This window comes from Peromyscus eremicus, chromosome 22 (genome assembly GCF_949786415.1).
Source record: "Peromyscus eremicus chromosome 22, PerEre_H2_v1, whole genome shotgun sequence".
NCBI lineage: Eukaryota > Metazoa > Chordata > Mammalia > Rodentia > Cricetidae > Peromyscus > Peromyscus eremicus.
The window spans coordinates 14,225,138-14,243,410 of NC_081437.1; the positions used below are offsets into that span (position 1 = coordinate 14,225,138).

The following is an 18,273-nucleotide window of genomic DNA, read 5'->3' on the forward strand; positions in this document are numbered from 1 at the left end:
GAGTTCCAGGACAGCCAAAGCTACACAGAGAAACCCTGTCTCAAAGAAAAAAAAAAAAGAGTGTGTTCTCCTTTTCCAGATGGACTGGAGTTGGGTTCCTGACCCCCACATTAGGCAGCTCACAACTGTCTAACTGCTCTCTCTCGCCTCCACCCTCCACCTCATAAACTAATTAAAGATGAAATAAATCTAAAACAAAAACCCAAGCATTTCTAAATCTGAAGTAACTTGACACCTCATTGTGCTCCATTTAATTCTTTGGACACAATGCCCATTAAGCATTAAGATAATGTGTTTTAAGCCATGCAAACTTAGGAAACTAAAAAAATGCTTATTTATTTTTGGTGGGTGCTAGAGATCACTCAGGGCCTTGCATGTGTTAGGCAAGTACTTTTACGACCAAACAGCATTCCCAGTATCAACTTCATTTTTGTTTCGTTTTATTTACCTGGGGTCTCTCTATGTAGCCTAAGCTTGTTTAGAACTTGAATCCTCCTGCCTCAGCCTGTTCGTACAAGGGTTATAAGCCTGGACCACCTTGCCTGGCTCTTTCCCAACATCTGTTTCAAGGAGTAACTATAAGGATGGAGGATGGACTCAGCCCAACTTAACTGTCTGGAAATTGGGGACTAGTTTTTATCCCTAAGGCAGGTAAAGCAATACTGAGTCCCAAATCTATAACTACCACTTGCTCTCAGATTGGCCTATCAAATGGATTAATGATGTTGAAAAGCTGGCTGGTCTTAAACTAGAAATGACACCTTAGGGACAGTGACAACAAGGGATAGTCAGTCGCTAATTGTACCTCCCGACAGCCTCCCCTTTTCTTCCCTTAAAAGTGTTCATTAATTTGTAATTGTTGTGTGTGTGGTGTGCCTGTGTTCGCTTGTTCACGTGTGTGTGAACACGAGTGTGGGAGTGTGTGTCTGTGCCTAGGCGTGTGGTGGCCTGAGTTGGATAGTAACAGTCTTTGATTACTTTCCTCTTTATTGAGGCAGTCTCTCAGCTGAGCCTAGAGCTCCCAGACACTGGCTCACCTAACTAGCCAGCCTGTTCCTGGGACCCCACCTGCTCCAGGTGGGCTGTTACCCAGAAGAACTGACCTGGGTTCTGGGGAACCAAACACTTTACTTGCTAAGCCATGTCCCCAATCCTTTTTTTTTTTTTTTTTTAAAGATTTATTTATTATATATACAGCGTTCTACCTGCATGTATGCCAGAAGAGGGCACCAGGTCTCATTACAGATGAGCCACCATGTGATTGCTGGGAACTGAACTCAGGACCTCTGGAAGAACAGCCAGTGCCCTTAACCTCTGAGCCATCTCTCCATCCCTTCCTTTTTTTTTAACCCAATGGACTATCATCCTCTTGATCTCCTCCAATTATCATCATAGGGTTTATGTGTGGATGGAACTTCTTTCTTCTCTATCCTCTGGCAAATTATAAATTCACATTAGAACTTCATTATTCCTCATGTAAAAGTGAAAAAGGTATCCCTTATCACACAAGGGAAAATCATCTTTGATATAAAAGCCAATGAGAGTGATTATTTATAAGGGACAACAGAGTTTATACTCCTCAGTGTGCTGGTATTTTTGAATCAGGAAGATACTGAGGTCATTTCTTTACTAATGAAGCATTCCCTGTGTTATGGGCAGGACATAATCATTATCTAGGGGAGACTAAGCCTTTGGAGGTTTTAAAACTGTTAATGTAATAAACTCATAAATACTTTTGTGATGTACAGCCTTTGCCTTTTCTTTTTCAAGAATGTGCAACACTCCGGTTTTCAGTCTAAACATTGCATTTTATGGAGAAGGAAAAGGAGAGAGGGCAAAGAAATGGCCTATTCCTTTCTTATTTACTGGTCAGATTCTTAGCAGCTGCCTCCTGGATTTTGGTTTTTCACAAAGGAATCACTTTCCTACCCATTGATGACTTGACCGAGTGTGGATATTCCACTCTTAATACTCCACTCACACTACACAGAAGCACACTGGGCTCACAATCACTTTTCTAATTTAGCTATTTGTTCGAGGGCAATATGAGCCCGAAACTGTAGCCGGGCTTCCATGGAGTAGTCTTTGTAGTTCTTTATGTAGTCTAGGTTTCTTGTTGCGCTGGCATAATCTCCCTTCAGATAATGCAGCATCCCCAGTTCATAGTAACTATATGGCACCAAGTAGTGGTCATATTTTAACAGTTTCTCCTTCTTGATAACACGAATGAAGTAGTGCTCAGCCTTCAAATGTTTGCCCAGATGTTTCAGGCAGAGACCTTTCAGCAAATTTAACAAACTCATGTCGTCTATGCCGTACTCCTCATTTGGATTTTCATTCAAAAGGTCTTTTCCTTTGTCGATTATTGATAGCCAACTTGAAATAAGCTCTATTTTCTTGCTCATGACTCGGAAGCCACTCCAGGCATAAATGAATTCCAGAAGGGGCTGTGCTGTAAACCAGCCTGTCGTAGTACCATAGCGCTGACTTTTCTCAGCAATAAATTTTTCTATTGGCACAGAAGAGCCTAAAATTTTGATTCTCAGGCTATCCACATGTAAGAAGACCGAATTCATGGTCTCATTTTCTGAGTTCACAGAATTAGGAGGAAGCAAGGCCAGTATTATAGCTTTGCTGTAGGCATATATTGCCTTAGACCACTTGCTATGTTGAAACAGTAGATTGGCATAGTTGTATGCCTGCTTCCAATTCTGCAGAAAAATATGGCACCACATGAGTTCCCAGTAACAGAGGTGATGAACCTGCTTCCATTCATTCTGCGTGATAATGCACTCTTGTAATTTTAACTGTGCGGTTTCAAAATTTCCATTTAGCATGCTAAAACGTGCACGAAAAAATTTAAGGACGACACAGTTGGGGAATTTTGCCAGGTAGATTAGGAAGAGATTCTCCGTGGCAGAAGTGGACACCTTCTCAACACCAAAAACTACACGCACGTAATTGTAATAGAAGAGAAGAGTGAAAACACTTAGGATGTTGTTGATATGAGGTTCGGATGCACTGTCGTGGAGCAAAGCCAGGCCTACTTCTCTATCTCCAGAATAGCCAACAATATTGAGAAGTTTAAGCGACCTTGGCGGCACAAGGGAGAACATCAGGTTGAATACGCCCAGGCCAAACTTTACCCCTCCATTCAGGTGTCTGTGCGTCTTACTTTGGTTATCAGGCATAAGTTCTAAGACCTGTTGGCAGTCTTTGTATATTTGATAGCTTGACCCAAAGTTGATGCCGCTTTTAAGGAAACTCAGCAAACTGTCATCCTGTATGAATGTTATGGCAGACTTCAAGATCAGACACTCAGCATAACAGACTTCTGCGTGTAATTCTTCCTCTTTGATAGACTTTATTCCCTGCCTACTCACTAAGCGAGATAAAGTCATTATCCTGGGTCTTTTCCGGAAATTATTGCAGGTTTTTAAAGCTTCCTTTGCCGCGTTCATTCCGATCTGAATATCCTGTGGCTCAAAAGTCAGGATGGCCTTGACAATCATGAGCATGCTGTATATGAGGGCGTGGTATGGGCTGTTTTTTGACCATGGGTGAACAAGATTGATTGCATCGGAGAATCTGTTATTTAGAAACAAATACAATCCAGTTGTACATTCTTCCAAGGATGATAAGAGAGTCATCGTTGTTGCCACAGGGATAATCTCATGGGCATCCTCAAACTTGTCCTCTGTTTCGTTTTCTCTTAGACTGAGTGCCTTAGTTACTCTGGCCATCCTATCGCTCTCCCCTTCGCTTAGACTAAGGGACATACTTAGCATGTTCTCCTCATGGTCCTCATTTCTTAGGAAGCGGGCCATAGCTGCTTTCTGGATTAGAGGCAGGGATATCTGAGGTGGACTTGCAATGAGAGAGCTGCCGCACTCCGGACCAGGGGCTCTTCTTTCCCACAAAGCTCAGTTTCAAGTGTTGCTGTTAAAATGGAGGCAAATGCAAGACTAGCTGTGAGATGCAGCATTAGGGTATTCTCTATGATCTACTTCAGACAAGGACAGGATTGTTTTATGTACCCAGAAGATGCATTTCTGAAAAGTTCATCTAGAATGTACTAAAGGAAACTAAACACTAAAAAGTAAATACGTTACAGCGAAACCGTGTCTCTAAAAATCAAAACCAGCCGGGGCGGTGGTAGCACACGCCTTTCATCCCAGCACTCAGGAGGCAGAGGCAGGCGGATCTCTGTGAGTTCGAGGCCAGCCTGGGCTACAGAGTGAGTTTCAGGAAAGGCACAAAGCTACACAGAAAAACCCTGTCTCGAAAAAACAAAACAAAAATCAAAACCAAACAAACAAAACAAAGTACACCCTTGGTAAGCAGCAGAGTTCTTCTGTTCCCAGTTAGCCACTGCACAAATTCCATAAGCTCATGCTTCTGTGTATTTGGGAGAAGAACTCTACTGTGATATCTCCAAAATCTCTCAATAGGAGACAAGAATCTGGTTAGAAATCTTATCTATATATGTGTCTAGTTCGGACTAAGGAAGTTGTGTATTGTCCAGTCCATAGGACAAAGATTATGGTAATAAAAACTCCTCCACACCATTCTTAGTACTGTGTGTATATTGTCACTTCACGGGCACTAGTTTTTTTGTTTTTTTTTTTGGGGTTTTTTTTAATTGTTTTTTGTTTGTGAGGGGTGTTGAGACAGGATCTCTCTACTTTAGCCCTGTCTGTCCTAGCACTTACTCAGTAGACCAGGCTGGCCTGCACTCACAGAAATTCACCTGTCTCTGCCTCCCAAGTGCTGGGATTAAAGGAATGGGCCCCCATGCCCAGCAAAGAAATGCAGCTTTTAATAAGGAGGAAAATGGAAAAATGTTACATTTTAAAGACTGTTGAGGAGAACCGACTCAGAGGTGTTATTTTAGAGAAATGCTTGTTTTTACAACTTCTGTTTCAAGGGATTAGCAGATATAGTAATAATCTTTGAAAAGCAAAGTTAGTCACACACACATCCCTGGAAAATATTGCTGTTCATGTGAAAGCCATTCGGTGCACTGAGAAAGAATAATCTTGGGGTGGCAATAGCAGCAGGTAGTGCTGAAAATGTAGTGCAGTGGTGGAGTTCTTGCCTAACATGCACAAGGCCCTGCGTTCTATCCCCAACGTTGCAAAAGCAAAAAATGGAACTGAGGATGGCGGCTCCATCAAGGTTACCCAGAGGCACCAAGGTGATAGCCAGATTCAGCCTAAGGACAAAGACGCCACCATTCTGGCCTTCACAATACTACTTTCAAATTATATGCCATAGAATCTCATTCTCCACAGCTCAAATTTTGCTTCTTCTGAAACCTTACCCATTCTATTAGCATAACCACTCACAACATTGTTTGCAGACCAGTACTTCTCTCACTGTGTTATTATAATTATTCATATATCTGCTTTTATCTCCGACCTGGGAACTTCAAGGCATGATCTGTTTTATTCAACTTTATATCTCTGCTCTAGCACACTCCAAGTAGGCATTAGTGTTTGCTAATGTAAATTAATTATATAGTGAAGGATAACCTTGAATTTTTGACCCTCCTGCCTCTATCTCCCAAGTTCTGGGATTATAGCTATGTGCCATCATACCAGGCCCATTATTCCCTGCGCCCCCCCCCCCAACAAGGTTTCACTATCATTATGTAGCCCTGGCTGACCTTGAATTTTCAATGGAGACCAGGCTGGCCCTAAACTCATAGAGATCTGCCTGCCTCTGCCTCCCGAGTGCTGGGGAAAAATTATTATTATAAAATTATTATTTCTTTTTTTTTAAGCTAAAATGCATTTAAAATTTTAAAATACACTCATTTATTCTCAGTTTGTGCGCGTGTGTGAACTTGCAGTGATCTTTCTGTATTTACCTACCATATGCTGGGATATAGGCACATGCTGCCACACTTGGCTATTTATGGTAGAATCCAATCATTTTTAGAGACTAGATCTGGATCAAAGGAAAGTCAATGGCTTTAAGCAGTGTTTCTCTAAGTACATCCAACAGCTAGTTACAAATGAAGGTTCCGTAGCTGAATCCTATGTGTGTTGATCAGTATTTCTCATGGAGAAACTGAAATTTACATTGTTAACAGCATCCCAAGAAATTCTGTAAACATTAAGTTATTATGTAAAATAGTTTTAAGGAATTCACAGCATCCTAAGCAATTCTGTAAACATTAAGTTACTATGTAAAATAGTGTTAAGGAATTTCACTTGAAAGGCTCCAAGAATGGTCCTATTTTAAACTACACATGTTCACTCTTGGACTATCTTAGCTACACGGTTCTCTCCTTCCAAAATGGTGAAGAATAAACTATTAAATCCTAAACCCTAAAATAGTCTAGCTCTGAGCTCGGTGGTGGTGACACACACCTGTGTTCCTAGCACTCGGGTGGCAGAGGCAGGCAGATCTCTATGAGTTTAGGGCCAGCCTGGTCTAAGAGTGAGCTCCAGGACAGCCAGAGCTGTTACACAGAGAAATTCTGCCTCAAAAACAAACAAACAAAAAACAATTTTAAAAAATCTAGGGTTGGGGATTTAGCTCAGTGGTAGAGCGCTTGCCTAGCAAGCGCAAGGCCCTAGGTTCGATCCTCAGCTCAAAAAAAAAAAAAAAAAAAAAAAAAATCTAGCTCTGTAGTTAAGACATCCATCTGATCCAGTCCCACTATCAATATGCTTTCTTCAGAGAAGGAAGAACGTGATTGATTTGTTAAGGGCATCAAGATTCCGTACTTTTACATTTTTTAATATAACAAGGTGTTCCTCAGAAAACATGACAGTTCCTGAATTGTTTTAAACTCCTAACCATGTTTTGCATTAGTTTCTTCTTAGTTTTATTATCATACCCCCACTGCCTCACCCCACCCCTAGTCTTCTGTGTTAGCTAGGGCTATCCTCAAACCCAGTATTCTCCTAACTCAGCCGGCTCAAGGCTGGAATTACAGGCATGAGCTACCACGCCCTGTTTCTTGGAAGGTGATCAAATCACTCAGCTCTCTCTACCTTCATACTGTTTGAAGTGTATGTAGTATGCAGCTAATGAGAAGTTCATTTTTTTATAATACGAAAGAATTATACATTCTATAAACTTTTCTTTCCCAGAATTTCTAAAAGCATTCTGGAGGATCAGACGATCGTGACATATAGAAAAAGAATAAGAGGATGTAGCTGAGCATGGATATTTGGAGTAACCTGCAGTGCATATGTAAACATGTATGTAAACCGGGAGGCAGTGGTGCACGCCTTTAATCCCAGCACTTGGGAGGCAGAGCCAGGCTGATGTCTGAGTTTGAGGCCAGCCTGGTCTACAGTGCGAAATCCAGGACAGGCACCAACACTACACAGAGAAACCCTGTCTCAAGAAAAAAAAAAAGTGTATGTAAATTAGACATAAATACACATTAATACACACTAAAAGACAATTCTTTTTTTTTTTTTTTTTTTTTGGTTTTTCGAGACAGGGTTTCTCTGTGTAGCTTTGCGCCTTTCCTGGAACTCACTTGGTAGCCCAGGCTGGCCTCGAACTCACAGAGATCCGCCTGGCTGTGCCTCCCGAGTGCTGGGATTAAAGGCGTGCGCCACCACCGCCCGGCTAAAAGACAATTCTTATAGATTATTTTTGGTTGTTGTTTTTTTGAGACAGGGTTTCTCTGTGTAGCCTTGGCTGTCCTGGATCTATGTAGACCAGGCTGGCCTCAGAGATCTGCCTGTCTCTGCCACCTGAGTGTTGGGATCAAAGGTGTGCGCCACGATCACCCTGCTACATTATTTATTTATGTTAAGAAGAGACATAGCTTGCCGGGCTGTGGTGGCGCACGCCTTTAATCCCAGCACTCGGGAGGCACAGCCAGGCGGATCTCTGTGAGTTCAAGGCCAGCCTGGACTACCAAGTGAGTCCCAAAGGCGCAAAGCTTCACAGAGAAACCCTGTCTCGAAAAACCAAAAAAAAAAAAAAAAAAAAGAAGAAGAGACATAGCTGTACAAAAGATTGAAATTGCGTGTCTTTTCTCATTTTACGATTTTCCTCTTCTGACCTGATGGTAACAATAATTTAAAAATGAAACTAAAACACTGAAGGAAGCAAGATTTCAAAGTGGACTTTCCCCTGGCCTCCTGCCTCTCTTAGGCACTAGGTTCAATCTCCCTACTGTAAAAAAAAAAAAAAAAAAAAAAAGTGAACTTTTTCCTCAGCACTCTGGAAGATGAAGATCTTATAGAAAGATCTTGTTTCCATAAACAAACCCCACTACCAAAAATGACTGTTTAACTTTTTTCTGGAAATGTTAAATTTAGTATAGGAAGATACATTTTGAAATTTTGACGTAAAGAGGTTTTGAATATCACACACACACACATTCTGTTTTTGTTTTTTAATTCAAAGACAGAGTCTTCCTATGCTAATCTTACTGGCCTCTGATTTTCCTGTCTCAGCCTCCTTAACCCTGAGATCACAGATGTGTGTCACAACATTCAACTTTAAAGTGGTAACATTGTCAAGATTTAACAACCACAACATGTTAAAAATTATTCCTGCCGGGCATGCCTTTAATCCCGGCACTCCATAGCTTATATTAGCAAATGTTAGATAGAATATTTGTTGGCTTAAGTATACTGAAGCTGGAGGCCAGAACAGTGGCAAACACATTTAATGCCAGCACACGGGAGGCAAAGGCAGTGGGGAATGAATCTCTGTGAGTTCCAGGCTAGCCCAGTCCGAAGATCGAGTTCCAGGATAGCCAGGGCTACTCAGAGAAACCTCACCTAGAAAAAACAAAAAAGTGAAATTAATAAGGCTTTATAGAATTGCCTTCCTTCGAAGAGTATAAAAATCTTCATAGTTATTGTTTAATGCTTTTCTCAGAGAAGCAGATAAAACCAAAAAAAAAAAAAAAAAAAAAAAAACCAGGGCTGGGGATGTAGTTCAGGTTAGAAGAGTGTTTCTCTGGCATGTATAAAAGCTCTAGGTTGTATACATAGTGAATCTGAGGCCAGCCTGGACTTCTGGAAGACCCTGTGGCAAGCAAGCAGAGGCAGAACAGATATAACATACTGTATAGAGTTTCTATTTTCTCATCAGACACTTTGTTGAGACACTAGGATTTGAAATATTTGAAAATCAACACATATAGAAATTGGTAGCATTTAAGAGTCTCATGCTTTTTGACCAAGTAGGTTTTTCTCTGTACGCTGCACTTGCATCTATACACAACGAATGAGGACTGGAAAGAGAAAAATACACATACCTAAGGATTTCCTCTTTTATGTGTAAAGTTTCCAACTCTTGAGTATTCCAAGTATTTGTGACGGAATGTCTGTGTTTTGTGGTGGTTGATAAAAAGAACTTAACGCAATTTTTAGAGCTGGCTTCTGGCAAACACTGTGTAAAATCGAAGGCAGATTTAAGCCATATAGAGACAAGAGTTCCACTTATTTGATGTATATTGAGTGGCTGAGCTGCAAGGTTTTAAATAAAAAACTCAAAGACAACTTTAAAAACTCCAAAGCACTAGAAGGGAAAAATAAATACTTTGTGCCTCAGATGCAAGTAATTTCAGAATTGTCGCGGCTCAGCAAGCTTGCCAACTTTTAGTTTTAACACAATTTTAACATTGCCAGAACACCCCCCCCCCCCCAACTCTATCCCTTTGTTTGGCAAAACTCCCAAGGATTCAGGACAAACTTGGTGACAGATTAGTGACTGACTGGTTAAGGGACTGTCCGTCGGTGCAAATAGGAGAGGTATTAACTAGAATCCCTGTGGGGAGTCACCCCTTTGGAGGCCAGTGATGCAAAGGACCATTAGCAGAATGGCGGGGGGGTAAGGGGCGTTTTCACTCTGGTCAGTCTAATTACCTCCGACGAGCCTCAAAGATCACTTAGTAGAAGGCTAGGCCAGGTACCCCACACCGAGAGGTGGCGCCAGCGACATCAGCGGTTAAATTTTAGCCTTCCAACAGAACGGTCTAACGCACCTGTATATACTACGGTAACTTGCGCTGTCCGTTCCTAGATTAAAACGAAGAGGAAGAAGGCTTGGGAGAAGGGTAAGGAGGAGCCTTAGGGTTCAGGAAACGGGGAAGGGGAGGGGAGGGAGCAGGCTGCCACCCCGCAGGCCGCAGGTTTACGGGCGAGATCTTGGCGTTCCCATGGAAACGTATCCCTCCGCCCGCGACTGGAGTTCGGCCTCTTAGTTCCCCCCCTCCGCTCCGCCTCCGGGCTGTTTCCGCCCAGCTCCTTTGTGCCGCGCAGAACGTTGGCACGACGCATGCGCAAGGGAAAAAAAAAAAAGAATCCCCCCCCCCGCCCGCCGCCTATATAAGCGCGGCTCCGGCCTCTTCCTCGTTAGTGCCGCGGTGAGTGTCGCCGGGGGAAGGTCGCTGCGGCCGCTTCCGCGCGCTACTCGGGCTGTGTGTGACCACTGCGAGCTAGAGCCGAGTGCGCGGGCCGGCCATCATGTCACGTTACGGGCGGTATGGAGGAGGTAAGCGGCTGGGGACATCCCCCCCCCTCCACCCCCCCAGGTCCCGGTCCCGGGAGAAGGACGGTGCTGTGGGCGGGCTGAGCAGAGCGAGGCCGCGGCGGCGGCGGCGGCGGCGGCGGTTGGAGACGGTTATTCCGCGTGCGTAATGGCGGCTCGGGCGCACGCCGGCCGAAGCCGGAGGCCGCGGGGGCGGGGTGGAGGAGGAGGAGGGAGAGCGGGAGCGGGCCCGTGTGCGCCGGAGGGCCTCGGGCGCTGGGGGACGTGCGGGCCCCGCGGGCCCCGGGCGGGAAGCTGGTGTGGGGCGCCCGCCGCCGCGGGGCTGCCCTTCCCCGCACTGCCGCCCGCCGCCGCCGCCGCCGCCGCCGCCGCCGCCGCCTTCCCCCCTCACCCCCCGCCCTCGGCGGCCGCGGCTGCCATTTTGAGCACATTGGACGAGCGTGGTGGCGCATTTCCTCAGCGCTTTTTCCCGCCACTGGAGCCGGGGGTTGGGGGGAGAAGCAGCAGCTGGGCGTCGAGAGCTGGGTTTTGGAGGATTGGAGAGCGGGACGGAACGGGCGGCCGCTGCGTCGCCCCAGCAGCGGGTTGAGGTGGCGGAATGGAGCGGGCGGGAGGGGAAAAGATGGTTGTGGCGACCGGCGATGGCTTTATTTTTTTTTTTTCCTTTTTCCTGCTTTTTTTTTTTTTTTTAAGCCGTTTCCAGCGTGGCTTCTGGCTCTGGGGCGGGGGTTGGGGTGAGCCTGCGCTTGCTCGGGAAGACAAGGGATCCGGGGCGGCCCTGCTAAGCGGGAGACCTTCTCTCTCCCCGCGGCCGGGGGACTGCGGGGTGGGGGGAGGCGGGGCCCACCCCACGCCTCTTCGCCACCACGCTCCTTTGCAGCGTCTTGCCGAGGTTTCCACCCTTGAAGAACGCCAGAACTCGGTCACGAGTCGGGCTTTCATCATTTCACGGGGTGATTAGGGCTACGGTTTAACCGTTGGCGGAGAGCGCCAAATAAAAGGAGCCAGGGCTTGGTGGCGCATGCCTGCCTTTTAGTCCCATCTGCCTCAGGGAGGCTGAAGGCCTGAAAGTCACTTGAGCGATGGATAGATAAATATTTGGAGTGTGGCTCCGTAGTAGATCACTTACTGGCTCCAGTCTCCTTGAACACCCCCAAAACAAAACACTGTACCTTGCACAGCTTTAAGGATAGTCTGTTGTAAGGAAATGAATCAGACTTAAGGTACACTTGGAATAACGTTTGTTCTGTTTGCATTTTTAAACAGAAACCAAGGTATATGTCGGTAACCTGGGAACTGGTGCTGGCAAAGGAGAGTTAGAAAGGGCATTCAGTTACTATGGGCCCTTAAGAACTGTATGGATCGCCAGAAATCCTCCAGGATTTGCCTTTGTGGAATTTGAAGATCCTAGAGATGCAGAAGATGCAGTTCGAGGATTGGATGGGAAGTAAGTGGGTTGTTCTAGAACTTTATTAAAATATTCCTGTGGACTAGATCATAATCTTGGTGCTAATCTTAGATTTCTCGGTGGAGGGGGCATTGTATTTTGGCTGTCTCTCCAACCTATGCTGGCCTGGAACTTATCATAAAGCTCAGGTAGTGTTGGAGCCAGCCTGTAGTGCTGGCATTACAGGTGCCTGATAATTTTAAGATTTAAGACCAAAAGTGCAATTTGAAGAGCTTTGCAAACAAAGACAAAGCTTCTAAAGGGGAAAGTGTAGTGTGTTGATAGTTCTTTTGAATTTAGAAGAATCGCATGAATGTTTTAACTTTAGTGTTTTCTCATTCTTTTGTAGGGTGATTTGTGGTTCTCGAGTGAGGGTTGAATTATCGACAGGCATGCCTCGGAGATCTCGTTTTGATAGGCCACCTGCCCGACGTCCCTTTGATCCTAATGATAGATGCTATGAGTGTGGTGAAAAGGGACATTATGCTTATGACTGTCATCGCTATAGCCGTCGAAGAAGAAGCAGGTATTTAATTAATAAGGGAATGGTTGGTATTCTAGTTAATCAAAGTAATTCTTTTATTAATTAGCAAGGCAGAAACTAGTGTTTTTCTATAAACTTGAATGTTAATTGTACAGGTGTATTTTACAATTTTTGTTTAATTAAAAATGTTAATATATTAATAATCAACCTGGTCAAAACCTTTCAGGTTTCTTCGTTTGAGTCAGTCGCCTTGATTCAGAATGTCACGAGCCTTATGATATCATGCTGAGGCGCCTTGCAAATCCGACAATTAAGATCCTCCTAGACCTTGAGGTGATCAGCATAAGAGGCCAGATCCCCTCGAGTCATCTACACCTAGCTTCACCTTATTCTTTAAAGGGCAGAAAATTTGAGTCGGTGATCGCCGTAACAGTAAATTTGGCTTACAATTGGGGCCCCCTCCGCTTTAGAAAGAGGAACACCAGATTGACCACATTCCCAACTAGAAAAATCTTCTTGCGTCAATCAAGCCTCACCTGGCTCTTTTGGCTGTCAGTTTGATCGTCGTTAGATTGAAGAAAACATCTAGATGCAGCGATCGGCTATAGATACTTCTAGATCGTCTAGATCTACTAGACCTACTACTAGACCATGGGCCAAAGAGGGTCGACCTGCAAACTTGCAAGGTTTATTTTAAATACACATTATGGTGCTTTATATTTTGTAATTCTAAGTTGTAATTCAGCTTTTAACAAATCTTTTTTTAGGTAGTAAAAAAAAAAAAAAATTATAGGCCCAGAGTTTTTCCAAATGAGATACTAAATTTTAAATAGTTTGAGATTTGATTTCAGCAGAGGTACACAAACACTAAAACTGAGTTATGGTCTAATATTTTATAATTTTCTAACTTGAAAAATAGGTCAAGATCTAGATCACATTCCCGATCCAGGGGAAGGCGATACTCGCGCTCACGCAGCAGGAGCCGGGGAAGGAGGTGAGAAATCTTGTAAAATTCAAGGGTTTATTTTGTTTTTTTGAGACAGGGTTTCTCTAAGAGCTCTGTCTTGGAACTGTTCTGTAGACCAGGCTGGCCTCGAACTTACAGAGATCCACCTGCCTTTGCCTCTCTATTACTGGGATTACAATTATGTGCCAACACCACACAGCTAAAATTCAAGTTTTAGCAAGTAAAACAAAAGGAAGAGATGGGCTTAGAATTTCTTTTAATTTTTAGGTCAAGATCAGCATCTCCTCGAAGATCAAGGTCTGTGTCTCTTCGGAGATCAAGATCAGCTTCACTCAGAAGATCTAGGTCTGGTTCCATAAAAGGATCGAGGTATTTCCAGTATGTAACACATTTTTCCTGCTTACTTGTAGATGATGGTTTGTCATGTCTTAATGACACAGTGAAGTATCTTAAATGAGATACTTCAGAATATTTGAGATGTAAAGGTTATTTATTATAATGTGATACACTACTGTAGTCCCAGCACTGGGGATTTGAAGACAGAAGGAGAGCATAATGAGGTTCACACCCCACCTCAGAACAGAATAAAAAAGTCAATAATTCCTGATGCTAACTGACTAAAAGATAATATTTGGTGGAGCTGGAGCAGTTAAGAGCACTGGTTGCTCTTCAGAGGACCTGGGTTCAATTCCCAGCACCAACATGGCAGCTCACAACTATCTGTAACTCCAGTTCCAGGGGCTCTGATGCCAATGCACATAAAGTTAAATAAATAATATACCTTTTTAAAAAAAAAAGGAAAATGTTAGGCTATAGAGCTTGCCATCTTGAACCTAGAACACTACCCCACCCCCCACCCCCGCATTGGGGGAGGAGAGAAACAGTTCCCACAGTTGCTTTCTGAATTCTGGAAGGTTAATGGCATTCACGTACACAAACATAAAGTCAGTAAGTGAAGTGTAAAGATTTAAAACATTTTTGGAATGAGTACATTTGAGACTGGATCTGTCTGCTGCCTCTTGAGTGCTGCGGTTAAAATTGTATGCCGCCACACCAGCTGGATAAGAGAAAACCTTACATTTGGATACATTTCATAAATAAGGAATTTGTACTACAGATGCAGAAGCAGTTGTATATAAAAGTCACTGGCCTTTACTGCTGTTTAATATCAAAACCTTTAGATACAATAATTGAGTTACCAATTTAAGAAAATTATTGCAGTTTAATTATATGATCTCAAGGTTTTTAAAAAATATAGTCAACCTAACTTGGTTTGACAAATTAAGGACCTTCAACAGTGGTAACAATAAAAAGTCAGCAATTTTCTCAGATGGAACCCTGTGTAAATTTTGGTTATTAGTGTTTGAAAATGGGACTATTGCACTTGCACAGGAGTAGTGCCCGATTGTGTATGACAGAAGCAGGTGTTTGAAATAGTGGTATTCTTTGTATTTGATCTTTTGTACTGCATAGGGTGGGTGTAAGGTGTCAAGTCATGCAGCACTTGTCTTAGCTCCCCTATCCTTGTCTATACTGCCTGGAAAGGTGCTCCCTTCTAAAAGAATGCTTGTGTAATTGTGTTCTCTTTTCTTTTTATTAAGATCCCGTTCAAGGTCCAGATCAAGATCCAGGTCTATTTCACGACCAAGAAGCAGGTAGGGTAAACAATCTGATTTAGTGCTCTTAATTATATAGCACCAATATCCAAAGAGTTCAAAGTGTTGTAAATTATTAAAAATTGGGTGTTAGCCCAAAGCTTGAATGTTAGGTAGAAATAACTACCTTATTGTAACCCAAATGAGAACTTCATTTATACATGGCCTATTTGGCTGAAATCATGGAGAAGTTAGTATTATGTGACTTCACATGACTTTGGAGGTTAAGAGGCCTTAAAAATTGTAGGTACATAGCAGTCTGAAGAATGTACTTTATAGCTTAATGTAAAAGAACTGTAATAATATAGCAGTTCACTCATTTTGTGAAAATGTAGACCATTTTAAGATTTCCTTTTTAAAAGAAATGTCATAGGCACTGAAATTTTAGCTGCAATATGACATTTTAATGTTAAGATAATTTTAGGGTTTGTTTTGTAGTAGGACTATAGAGAAAAGATTCGTTAGTGCCTTTTCTTACTAGAATTTTTCATGTTTTGACAGCCGATCAAAATCCAGATCTCCATCTCCTAAGAGAAGGTAAGCAAAAATGTTTTGTTGCCAAATCTTGTCAAAATTGTGGCCTCTTGGGAGAACTTAACTTAGTGGTCTTTGAACTCTTTGAAGAATTGGTGCTGTATAGATTGGGTATTATTAACATTTTAAGTAATGGCTTTTTATTTTGCATTAGTTAACTTTAGTTGGAAATAACCATAAATGTTGGAGAAATATAAGGTGTTTTAGTCTTTTGTCCTTAGTTGTAGGAATTGTTATGCTTAAGAAACATGTTTTTTTTTCTCCTGTGTGTATAATAGCTAAAAAGGAAATGTCCACATAATGAAAAACAAATCCTAAATAGTTGCAAATTGAAATCTTGCAACTAAATTATTCCTGTCTGATATCCCTTAATGACCCACCCCTTAAACTTCAAATAGTTGTCCTATTTAATATAACTTTGCAATTTTGACTGGTTCTTGTGTTTTTTTTTTTCGAGACAGGGTTTCTCTGTGGTGTTTTTGGTGCCTGTCCTGGATCTCACTTTGTAGACCAGGCTGGTCTCAATCTCACAGAGATCCGCCTGGCTCTGTTGACTGGTTGTTAAAAGCCTAATACTGGGACTGGAGCAATGGCCCAGTGGTTGAGAGTACCTACTATTGTTTCCAGAACACCTCTAGAAACAATTCCTGACACCCATGTCAGGTGGAGATCTCATACCTCTGGCCTCCCCAGGCACTTGCATTTGTGTGCACAGAACCCACATAGGAAATTAAAATAAGGATCTTTAAGAATTATACCAAGCAAGGTAAAAGGAAATGTATAAATTTGTGTTAGGGCTTTGGCCATAGGAATTTGATCCCTATAAGTGTATTGAAATACTGAATTGCTGACTTGTACACAAGAAGGAGGAAGCTTCATTACACTAATTGGTTCCAAACTTCATTTTCTTTTTAGTCGTTCCCCATCAGGAAGTCCACGAAGAAGTGCAAGTCCTGAAAGAATGGACTGAAGTTCTCAAGTTCACCCTTTAGGGAAAAGTTATTTTGTTTACATTATTATAAGGGATTTGTTATGTCTGTAAAAATGTAACCTGGGAAGGATCATCAACCATCTAATCCAAATGGATCTGGGTTATTGCTCTGTATAATTCACAGCAGTTAAATATTGTTTTTGTTGAATGTATTAACATCTTATGGTCTGAAAATGTGGGTTTTTATTTGGCACATTTAAATAAAATGTTTCTAACTAGATTTTTGATTTGTGTTCAATATTAATACTTTTCAGTTTGGTAACATCAGGTGTCAAGACAATTTTTATTATGTGTATTGGCTTATACTCAAAGTTTAATGATGTTGGTTAAGTATGAAACATCATTAACTGTTCTGTACATGACACTGGCCAGGATCTTAAAGGACTTTGAAAATTCCATTTTACCCTTATACCTTTGGGTTAAATGATCTTGAGTCCTGTTAATAGCGTGAATGCATCATGGCAGATCCCTAACTGAGAATTGGTGTTACCTAGAAGTCAAACTAACAATCTCAAAATACCAAGCTAGAGGGACCACTGATTTAGCCTATAAATGGGTGCATGACAGGAATTTACCGTAAATGTCAAGTAGAAAGAAACTGATCTCTAGAGGCTGAGATTTTAGTAGCTGTGTGTTTTCAGACTATTAAGTTGAGGTGATTTCTGCTCAATGTACTTTTTTTTCTCTCTTTCAAACAGCCAATTTAATACCAAAAATGCATGTTTGAAGAATTGTCTGAATTTGGAACAAAACCCTGTAAACCAGCTTTGCAAAATTATTAAGCCCCAATACTCTGTTCCTTTGAATGGATTGCCTTATCCTGGGCAAAAAACCTGGTAATATCTGAGCTAGATTTTGCAGTTCCTGACAACAAACATTGTTCTATTTTGCCAAGCTGGTATAAAGAGATGTTAAGAAAAAAAATGTTAATGAGACAGCAGTTTTGTAAACCTTACATATTTAGCAGCATTTCATGTAGCTTTTGTTTTGTTCTTTTGTTTTTTTAATAGTATCTGGTAGACCTTAGAATGGTATAGCCAGTAGATTCTTACTCAAACTTTGAAGTATACTAAACCCAAGGACAGTAACAGAACAGTCGTTTTGAGTTTTTGAACAAACTTTTTACTGTATTTCTTAGCCTTGGTGTAAGAACAAGTAGCACAGGATTCTGTACTTGTCCATTTTAGGCTTTTCCGACAAAGTTGTCTGATGGTGTTGCAACTTGAACACTGGTCTGCCTCAAATTGATTTGGCTGAGTGGTCACTAGTGTGTTGGAAGTCATTTGGGTTCTTTGTTGTTAGAATTTGGTTGGTTGAATACATGGTTGGTATGAAGCTATATGTGTAACGGGCAGACTTATCTGTTGCACTTGGTTAGCTTTAATTCTGTATTCGATGAAAATTAAGTTTGTTCAATAAATCTGCAGAGATTGAACAAATAATCCTGATACTCGGTTTTTGGACGTATGGTATCTGAGCCAAAAGTTCCAATCAACCCTGTAGCTTTTAAGATAAACTAGTAGCGTTCTAGGTATGATAGCCTGAAGGGATGGGATGGGATGGGATAAAATAAAATCTATGCTAGGAAACAGTTCTGCTGCCTTTACAAGAGCATTGGTTGTATAGACCAATCTTGTTCCAATCTGCTGTTCAATGCAGTTAATTTTATTTTTTAGGTTGTAACTACCACTACTAGACAGACAGGAAAAGTGC

General features: G+C 42.1%; 2 protein-coding genes across 5 annotated transcripts; one reads left to right on the forward strand and one right to left on the reverse strand.

Moving 5' to 3' along the window:
- Positions 1-1,787: 1,787 nt before the first annotated feature.
- LOC131897680 (tetratricopeptide repeat protein 39B-like) lies at positions 1,788-9,448 on the reverse strand. Its single transcript, XM_059248659.1, has 2 exons — positions 9,248-9,448; positions 1,788-3,939 (listed from the first exon to the last, which is right to left on the reverse strand). Exon 2 carries the CDS (start codon positions 3,825-3,827, stop codon positions 2,010-2,012), a length of 1,818 nt encoding a protein of 605 aa, XP_059104642.1. The 5' UTR covers positions 3,828-3,939; positions 9,248-9,448; the 3' UTR covers positions 1,788-2,009.
- Positions 9,449-10,307: 859 nt separating this feature from the next.
- Srsf7 (serine and arginine rich splicing factor 7) lies at positions 10,308-16,780 on the forward strand. Of its 4 annotated transcripts, none has more exons than XM_059248660.1 (8): positions 10,308-10,485; positions 11,749-11,929; positions 12,279-12,455; positions 13,333-13,407; positions 13,648-13,758; positions 14,982-15,035; positions 15,537-15,572; positions 16,485-16,780. In XM_059248660.1, the coding sequence occupies exons 1-8, from the start codon at positions 10,458-10,460 to the stop codon at positions 16,537-16,539; spliced, it is 717 nt and encodes a 238-aa protein (XP_059104643.1). In that variant the 5' UTR covers positions 10,308-10,457; the 3' UTR covers positions 16,540-16,780. The 4 variants fall into 4 exon arrangements, with proteins under 4 accessions (XP_059104643.1, XP_059104644.1, XP_059104645.1 ...); XM_059248661.1 differs by having other exon boundaries at positions 13,648-13,749; XM_059248662.1 differs by lacking the exon at positions 15,537-15,572.
- Positions 16,781-18,273: the final 1,493 nt, after the last annotated feature.